This window comes from Urocitellus parryii, chromosome 10 (genome assembly GCF_045843805.1).
Source record: "Urocitellus parryii isolate mUroPar1 chromosome 10, mUroPar1.hap1, whole genome shotgun sequence".
Taxonomy (NCBI): domain Eukaryota; kingdom Metazoa; phylum Chordata; class Mammalia; order Rodentia; family Sciuridae; genus Urocitellus; species Urocitellus parryii.
The window spans coordinates 136,310,419-136,318,419 of record NC_135540.1 but is presented as its reverse complement, the minus strand read 5'-3'; the positions used below and the strand labels follow the sequence as shown (position 1 = coordinate 136,318,419).

Sequence of the window (8,001 nt, the reverse complement as noted above, 5' to 3'; positions counted from 1 at the left end):
GTGAATGGAGGGCAGGTTCACTAGGCTACAGGCGGCTTCAGTGAACCAGAACAGGATACAATTTGGAGGCACTTCTTCATGTATAAAGACAAATGAATGGAGTTGTTGTTGTTTTGTTTGTTTGTTTTGGCTGTTATTGTCATTCTTCTAAACATTGTTAGGTTATTCCTTTATTCCTTGTGACTTCCTTGGATTAGAAGCTCTGCTGTTTTCTTCATCATGGCTTCTGCAGCAGCAGAGTGCCCTCCCTGAGTGCTTACAAACACCCATGCTACAGCAGCTCTTTCTGACTTACAAAGTGCTTTCAAGCATTTGCTGCCCCTCACAGTTTCCGCATAGCTCTGTGCCATTCCCAATTAAAATAGTTGGCAGAGTGAGATTGGTGGACTACAAGGTTGAAGCCTCCAAGCCCCTTTGGCAGCAGACTGGGCCCCAGCACCAGTCTATTTTGCTTCCCCCTAAAGAGTGCTGCCCCATGCCCTCTGATTGTCCTTTGGAGCCCAGGGCCTCCTCCACCACTTTCCAGGTTTCCAGGAAATATCTGATTCTTCCTATAGCTTATGCTCTGTTGGTGATGGCTTTCTCTTGAGCAAAGCAGGAGGCTTTCTGTAAGTGGGCTGAATTCTGTGGACTTTGCAGGTGGAGGACAGATTCTACATTTCCCTCCATAACATCAACAGAAACTTGGGTAGAGAAGAGTGCATGTTCAGCTGGTGGCTGGTCAGGAAATTAGAGTCACAGGACCCTTTCCTGGAGGGAGGTCTGCAGGTGTGGGATGAGGTTCTATTTCTCTGCAGTATTGGCCTGTCATTGCCAGGCTTTGCTCCAGAGGCCCCCTCTCTCTGACAGGAGGGGACCAGGAACTAGGACCAATACTTCATCCTTCACTCCTCAGAAATCCCAGTAGACCACTCCTCCAGCCAACCCAGTCTCTTTAGGTTCAGGTCACGGACACTCCTGAGTCACTGCTTGGAGGTGTCAGGACATAGTGTTGGAGACCATTTCCCACTGTCTCCAATGACATTAGATTAGCCATCACCCTCTCCCCTTTCTCAGTGTGGAGGTCATGCAAGGATGCAGAGATTCACTACAGCCAGTAAGCCATTTGTTTTTGAAAATAGAATCCAACCTCAACTCTGCCATATCCCTGTATAACCAAACATTCTATAGAGAGGCACAGAAACCTAAGCTTTTGGAATGGGACAAAGTTTGAGATAAATGAGGCCAGCAGACCCAAGTGCCTTCCTTTTTCTCCCCACCCCCCACACACCAGTGACAAACTTGCTGCCAGAGTGAGATCTGTGGGTCAACATCGATTCTTGGGACTCGTTTCAGCACCAGTCATAGTGAATTCTGTCGCCTTTCCCAGCTATTCCCCTTGCCTTGGTTTATCTATCTGTTAAGTGGGCAGGTGAGATCTGAAGATCCCCCAAGGCCAGCTCTAATGCTCACTAAAAGGCAAATGGACAGAAGGATGAAGAAGAGGAAGAACTCAGGCTCAAGTTGCAATCCTGATTGCTCTGAGACAGGCCTCCAGAAGGAAAAGAGGGCTTGGAGCAGCATGTTAGAGAGTAGTGAAGAGCCCCTGGAGCAGTCAGCAGGATGTCAGGAGCAGGGCTGTTTTCCAACTAAAAAGGGGAGTGGGTAGGAAAGGGTGGGAAAAAGTAATAAAGTAATGCCATAATTTCCAACAGAAATCGCATCTGAAGCCTAAGACACGGGTAAAGACACCGGTCTTGTGTCTGGAAATGAGATAGGAAATCTTCCTAGATCTAGCAAGATTCAGAGGTTGCCTGGACTCCCGACCTCAGAGCAGTCCCGGGGCAACTGGAAGGGAAATTGCTACAATCCTGATCAAACTGAATTCTCTTGAGTCTTTCACCCGGCTGCTCCAGTTAGCCCAATAGGGCCGGCCCAGGCGGGGAGTGCGGGAGTGGGAGAGGGAGAGAAGGGGCGCCGCCCCACCCGGGTGGGATGGGAAGGGAAGGGTGGTGCGCGGGCAGGAGGGAGCTGGGGGGTGGGGGTGCGACCCTGGAACTTCGTTCGTTCCTTTTTCTCTTCGAAACTTCCCGATTGTTTCACCTACAAAATTTCCCTCTTGGCACGCAGCAACAAACTACTGCCATTTTCAGAGAGAGCGAGAAAAAGAGAAAAATCAATCTCCCCTTCCTTAAAAACCCACATTAAACGGAGCTCTCTAGGGAAAGAAAAGGAGGAGATTGTAACGTTATCGGAAACGTTCCAACTTTCTACAAGGAAAATGCATTTATGATTAATTATAAAATTAAAGAGTAATTTTAAAATATTTCAAAAAGAAACAAAATGATTGCAGGAACCATCTGGAAGGTCGTTGGGCTTGGAAGGGAGAGGGCGGGGTGTGCATTTTCCGAGGCCCTTTGCCTTTCACTTTTCGCTGTTCCCGGAAGGGGAAATCTTTTGGTAAAGCACTGGTCGCCACGCTCCTCCTCCGCTGGTACGAAGGGTTGAGGGACTCTTTGCTGCGGCCTTCCCAATACGCAGGGAGGCCGGGAGGCTGGGGAAGATTGTGGCTGGGGAATGGCGCAAATCAGCCTTTCCCCTCCAGGTGAAGTTGAAAGAAGCCGAGGCCTGGATTTCCGTGTTTCCGGACTCTGGAGCACCGGATCGAGGCCTGGGCGCCTGCAATGTGGCATTAACTCTTCCTCGCTCGCCCCGGACCTTGCGGAAGGGCGGAGCTGAGACAAGCATTTTGCTGCCGTGAATTGGGTATTGGGGAGTCTGGAACGCCTGCGGGGCCTGTCCATCTGTAACGTGGAGTAATAAATAAACCTCGCCCAGCCCATCTTCTGCTCCCCCAATGGATTTCGGTACAGAGAAAAACGACGACATGTCATTGAAGGAGCAGAAGCGCTTTGAAACACCATTGAGCACTATTTGCTCCCAGCAGAGAAAAATGCCCAAGGTGCTCCTTCCCTGGAAAATTGGTTCAGAATTTCAAGCTGGAGTGTTTACTAGCCCGTTTTGGGAATGAAATAAAAACTGGGTCACTTAAGAGAAATGCTCCGAAAATCGAAAGCAGAGGACTCGAAAATGTCCCCAGATTAGAGAAGGGCATGGAAATTGGCTGTGGGTTCAACTATGCCCTGGAGAAAACAAGGATTCCTAGAATTGGCTAGGGGATTCAGTGGGATTCACCCGTGACTCCTACAACCCCCCCCCCCCAAAGTGGCGGTTCCCTGAGCTGAGTGGGTTCAAGCCCTTCCTGCACGATGGGGGCCGCTCCTGGGGAGGCAAGACGTCCCCAGTCCAAGAGGAAAAAGAGTCTGGGAACGTGAGCTCCAGCCACTTCCAACCCGCATTGTTGGTTCCCCCAAAGCGCGAGAGTTTCAGAGAAAACAAGGCTTCAAGGAGGGCAAGTTAAACTAAAAGTTTATAAATAAAAAAAATACAGCGAATAGTTTCCAAACTTCACAAATCTTTTTAAAGATAATATTCTAGTTGAGTGCACAGTGCCCTTAAGGAGGCGAAAAGCGGCGAGGTTGACCAGACAGGTAGGATCACCTGTTTTAGGAAGAGGTGAGGAGTAAAAAGGGGAGTCCCGAGCCAGAGCGCAGAAGTCCCGAGGGGGTCTGGTAGAAACCAAGGGCCAAGCGGCTGGACTGCGGAGGACGCCGTGGGAAGGCTGGCCGGGGATATTCACATTGAATACAAAAATAACCGTTATTTGATTACAAACAACTGAAAAGTGCTACAAGTCTTAACCTCCTTTGAAAAATAAAAAAAAAAAATAAAGGCAAGTTTCTGCGAAAGGCAGCTCAGGGTGTGCTCTCCTCTCATTAGGGGCTCTCATGCACTTCCCATTTGGGCACGGCCCTGAACTTCGTTGGGAAAGGGAAAGTGTGGGGGCTTCCTGACCTGCCCCACGCTTAGAGGTTCCTTTTCTTACATTCAGCACCCTATAGGGTACCCCTGTCCGTGCTCTGGAGGGATGGGCGGAAGCCCCCAAAACCAAACCCTTCACAGTTCAAATCACCCCCCGGCCTGGGGCAGCCAGGCTTCCGCACTCCTTTGTCACAAATGCAATTTTCAAAAATAAGAGTTATGTAGATACACATAGATCGGTAGCATGGATACCATGAACTAGTGTGGCCTAGCGCACGAAGCTCTCGGCAGGCCTGAATTTCTGGGGATTCAGGCTTTGTGGTCTCCAGGAGTCCTCTCTGCTCCGGGGAAACACCGTCCCCAGGGGAACACAATCCAAATCCGAATCCAAATCCACAGTCGTGGTAATAAATAGTGTCCCGGGGCTTACAGGCAGGTGAGGGGCAAGTAGGGCTCCTAGGCCATGGGGTGACTCTGTTCAAATTAGAAAAAAACGGCGCCCCCTCTGGGCTGACTTAGTTCAGCTCACACGTATTGACTGGCGGAGCCAGAGCTGGACTTGATCCTGCACTTGCCCCTTGGGCTGAGCGCCCCTGCACAGAGTACAACCTGCACAGAGGTCGGCGCTAGGGCGCAGGAATCACTGGGTGATTCCAGGCGGCTCACTGGGTGCCTGCAGCGGCGGCGCACGTGGACAGCGCCCAGCCCGGGAGGCAGTAGTAAGGGTAATAGTAGGAGGGCTGAAGTGGCAGAAGCGAAGGTGGCCTCAGCACCTCGCCCGGCAAATACTGTCTCTGGTCGTCACGCACCAGCACCTTTACTGCCACCTTCTTGGCTGCGGGCGCCGAGGCCAGCAGGTCGGCGGCCATCTGCCGGCGCTTGGTCTTGTAGCGACGGTTCTGGAACCAAATCTTCACCTGAGTCTCGGTGAGCTTCAGTGACGCTGCCAGGTCAGCGCGTTCGGGCCCGGACAGGTAGCGCTGGTGGTTAAAACGACGTTCCAGCTCGAAGACTTGCGCGTGGGAGAAAGCGGCCCGGGAGCGCTTCTTTCGGGGTTTGGGCGCAGCGGGCTCTTCCTCCTCCTCTGCGCCGCCCGCCGGCCCGCCGCTGCCTCCGCCGCCCGCCCCGCTGCACAGCCCTGGCAAGCGGGCACCTCCGGGGCCAACACCGTCATCCTCGGCTCTCGGGCTGCGGTCGCCTGCAGACCCCGAAGGAAACAAAAACAAGAGGCCGTCACATTGATGAGATTATGTGCGTGTACGAATATGCCACTATGAACCACACTATTCTATTATGCACTAGTAAAAAAATTCAACAAGAGAATGACAGAGTCGCAGAGTGAGTCTGAGTCTCAACTGTAGGGGCCACCCAGACTAGTTGGGGCCGGAAATACACTTTGATCCCACCAAAACTGAGGTGAAGTTCCGGAATCCGTGGGCTCCGGACTCATGTCTCAGAAGCCTATGCCATCCGCTTCTCGCATCTAGGCCTCTCTGGTGAGGGTAAACGAATCAGCAACTGTGCCAGCGCTGTGTTTCCCGTGCACTCTGAGCTCCAGGTTCCCCTTAGTAACGTGTCCCCTTAGTAACGTGGGACGCTGGGCCTGAGCATCCCTGCAAGCCCTCGGCTCTCAGCAACGAGCCTTGGAGGTCTAGACTGCGTTTCTGTGTTCCTCCTCGGGCTCACCGCCTCCGCACACTCACACTCACAAATGTGTGTTGTCACAGCACACACGCATTGGCTACACGTAAAGGGAATGTCGGGGGAACAGATCTTGGAACCAGAGGTAAGTGGACTGTTCTTCCCCGATTGCCTTGGATTGCAGCGCCAAGGCTTTAGGTGGGTTTTCCGACTCTCTTCCCGAGAAAATGAGAAGAGGGATTGAGTGGTGCAGCGAGGTGTCTTTCCCTGGCTCCGGTCCTAAGTTTCTTCTCCCGCTCTCCCTGGAGCACCCCAGTACAGTGGTCTACTGTGCTTGCCTGCTTTGAGCCAGGCTAGGCCTACAGTAGCTTGCACCGGGGTCAACTTCACACCAAGAAATGTTTCAGCTTCTGGCTGAGGAGTCTCCTCTCCTGGGTGCCTTAGTTCTGACCTCAAACTCACCCTCTTCCTTCAGGTGGCTACTGAGTTTGTTCCCAGATCCTGCTCTCCCATCCCTAGGGTTGAAAAACTAAACCAGCCTTTACCCCCCCAAAGCCTCTCTTTCTTTATGTCCTGGGCTCTGGCCCACTTGGAGGTGTCCTTCACAATTTATTCGGATTAGGAAAAGGTTGAGTCGTGGGATATCCAGACGTTAGGGTATTGGGCCACGGCCAGATCACTGTCTACCTGAGGTCTCTGGTCCCCTTTTGCTGACTTTGAGGATTTGTGGACAGACACAGCTAAGGCACTGACGATGAACTCCGCCGAGCTCTCCCAGCGCAGAATGCAACTGTTCACTTCCAACCCGGTCCAGGGCACACTGCCTCGAGGAAGCAGGGCTTTGAGGAGTTCCTCAACCTCTGGGGGTTCCAGTTCCCAGAGGGTCAGGGAAGTCCTCGCCAATGTGCAGAACCTTGGGACCTGGCCAGAAGCTGAGCCCCCAGGCTCAGTTTGCCTCCGCTGCAGGCCCACCCTACTCCCCACGGTGACCTCCTGGTTCAGCCCCCTTTCCCCAAAGCCAGCAGACCTGAAACGCTGGCTGACATCTCGCTGTCGCTCCGGCCAGCGGCTTCCTCCTCCAGGTCCTTGGCGGCGTGCAACTCGCAGACCGGCTGGTCGAGGCCCAGGGTCCCCCCGGCCACGCCGGCCCCGCTGGCTGCCGGCACGTCCGCGCAGCGCCGCCTGTTCTCGTTGTCCTCGCTGAGAGCAGAGTCCGAGTCCCAGCCTCCCGGGGTCTCCGCAGTCTGCCCCGCAGCTGTTCTGGCCCGGGCAGGAGACGCTAGCAGTGAGTCCTCGGCGCCCCCCAGCGAACCCGCGTCCGTCTCCCCAAAGAGCCGCCAGCAACAGACAGCGGGCGCTGCGGCCACCGCCACCGCTGTGCTCCCAGGCGCCGAGCGCCCCTCCGGCACAGCCACCCCGCCGCGCTCCTCTTTCTTGTTGAGGATCGCCTGGATGGAGAAGGGCGTCAAGGTGTTGGCGCCGCGCACAGCCATCTGCGCCGCGGGCCGGAGCGGGCGGCCGGCCGGGCGGGCAGCTGGGGCGCGGGGCAGCTCCGAGCCAGACAGAGGACGCCAGCAACCCGAGCGCGAGTGAGCCGGGCGCGCCAGGCCTCGCAGCCCACTACTGCGCAGCTCAGCAGCCCCCGCCTCCCTCTATCCAGGATCTGCTCCGACCCTCGCCCCCACCTCCGAGGCCCACCCCGCCTGGAGACCCCCGCCCCCTGAATCCAGCGCCAGACGCTCTCCTTTCCCGGCTCAGCTGGATTATCTCTTCGCCTATCGCCCTCAGGGGCTGGCCAGGGTTTGCCCCCTCCGGGGAAGTTGGGGAGAATTGGAGGGGGCCCCTCCGCAGCTTCAGTCCCTAGTTCCTCCGGGGCGCACGGCCCAAGTCACTTTTCCTTAGCGCCTCCGTCTCTTCCCCTCCTGCAGGATCGCACTCCCGGTCGGTCCTCCCTCTTCCCCGCGGGGCTGGCTCTTCCGGAGCCCACCCCCCTGGCGCGGCGGCGGCGGCCTCTGGATTCCGAGAGGAGCGGGGCACCTTTTTACCCTCCGCCCTGGTTTTATCTGTTTCTTCTCTCCTTCCCCAGCGTTCCACCGAATCCCCCTCCCGCCCGGGTGTCATTCCTCAACGCTGAGTGACAGCTTCAGGTCACACCCCTTCGCTGGGCTGTCCGGAGCACTCCGGGCCGTCGATTGGCTGGCTCCAGCAGAGAGACGTTGACTGGAAGAGGCAAAACTGGGCCCATGGAGCTGCTACAGACAGAGTCGGATTTAACCTCTTCTCTCCTGAGCCTGGTCCTCGAAGCATCCCCCAGTAACGAGGAGGCTCACCCATCCCGAAACTCACTTTGGCAGATGTGACCACCTACTCCAGGGCTCTTATGGAACACTGACATGAAGTTCAGTCAAAGTCTGCGGCGAAAATCCAAGATCATGCAGTTTCATAAATGACTCGGAGTTTCTGTTCTTTAGGAAGGATCCCAAAGTCGGGGGAAAAAAA

General features: G+C 55.1%; 1 protein-coding gene across 1 annotated transcript; it reads right to left on the bottom strand.

Annotated features, from left to right (window-relative positions):
- Window positions 1-4,523: 4,523 nt before the first annotated feature.
- On the bottom strand, window positions 4,524-6,995 carry Nkx3-2 (NK3 homeobox 2). The gene is made up of 2 exons (XM_026403978.2): window positions 6,530-6,995; window positions 4,524-5,059 (listed from the first exon to the last, which is right to left on the bottom strand). The coding sequence occupies exons 1-2, from the start codon at window positions 6,993-6,995 to the stop codon at window positions 4,524-4,526; spliced, it is 1,002 nt and encodes a 333-aa protein (XP_026259763.1).
- Between the last annotated feature and the right edge of the window lie 1,006 nt (window positions 6,996-8,001).

Excerpts from the sequence above, each read along its gene's own strand:
- Nkx3-2 (XM_026403978.2), bottom strand. The coding sequence starts at position 6,995 with ATGGCTGTGCGCGGCGCCAACACCTTGACGCCCTTCTCCATCCAGGCG. Across the intron at positions 5,060-6,529 it reads GATGTCAGCCAGCGTTTCAG|GCGACCGCAGCCCGAGAGCC; the intron begins GTCTGCTGGCTT and ends CGGGGTCTGCAG.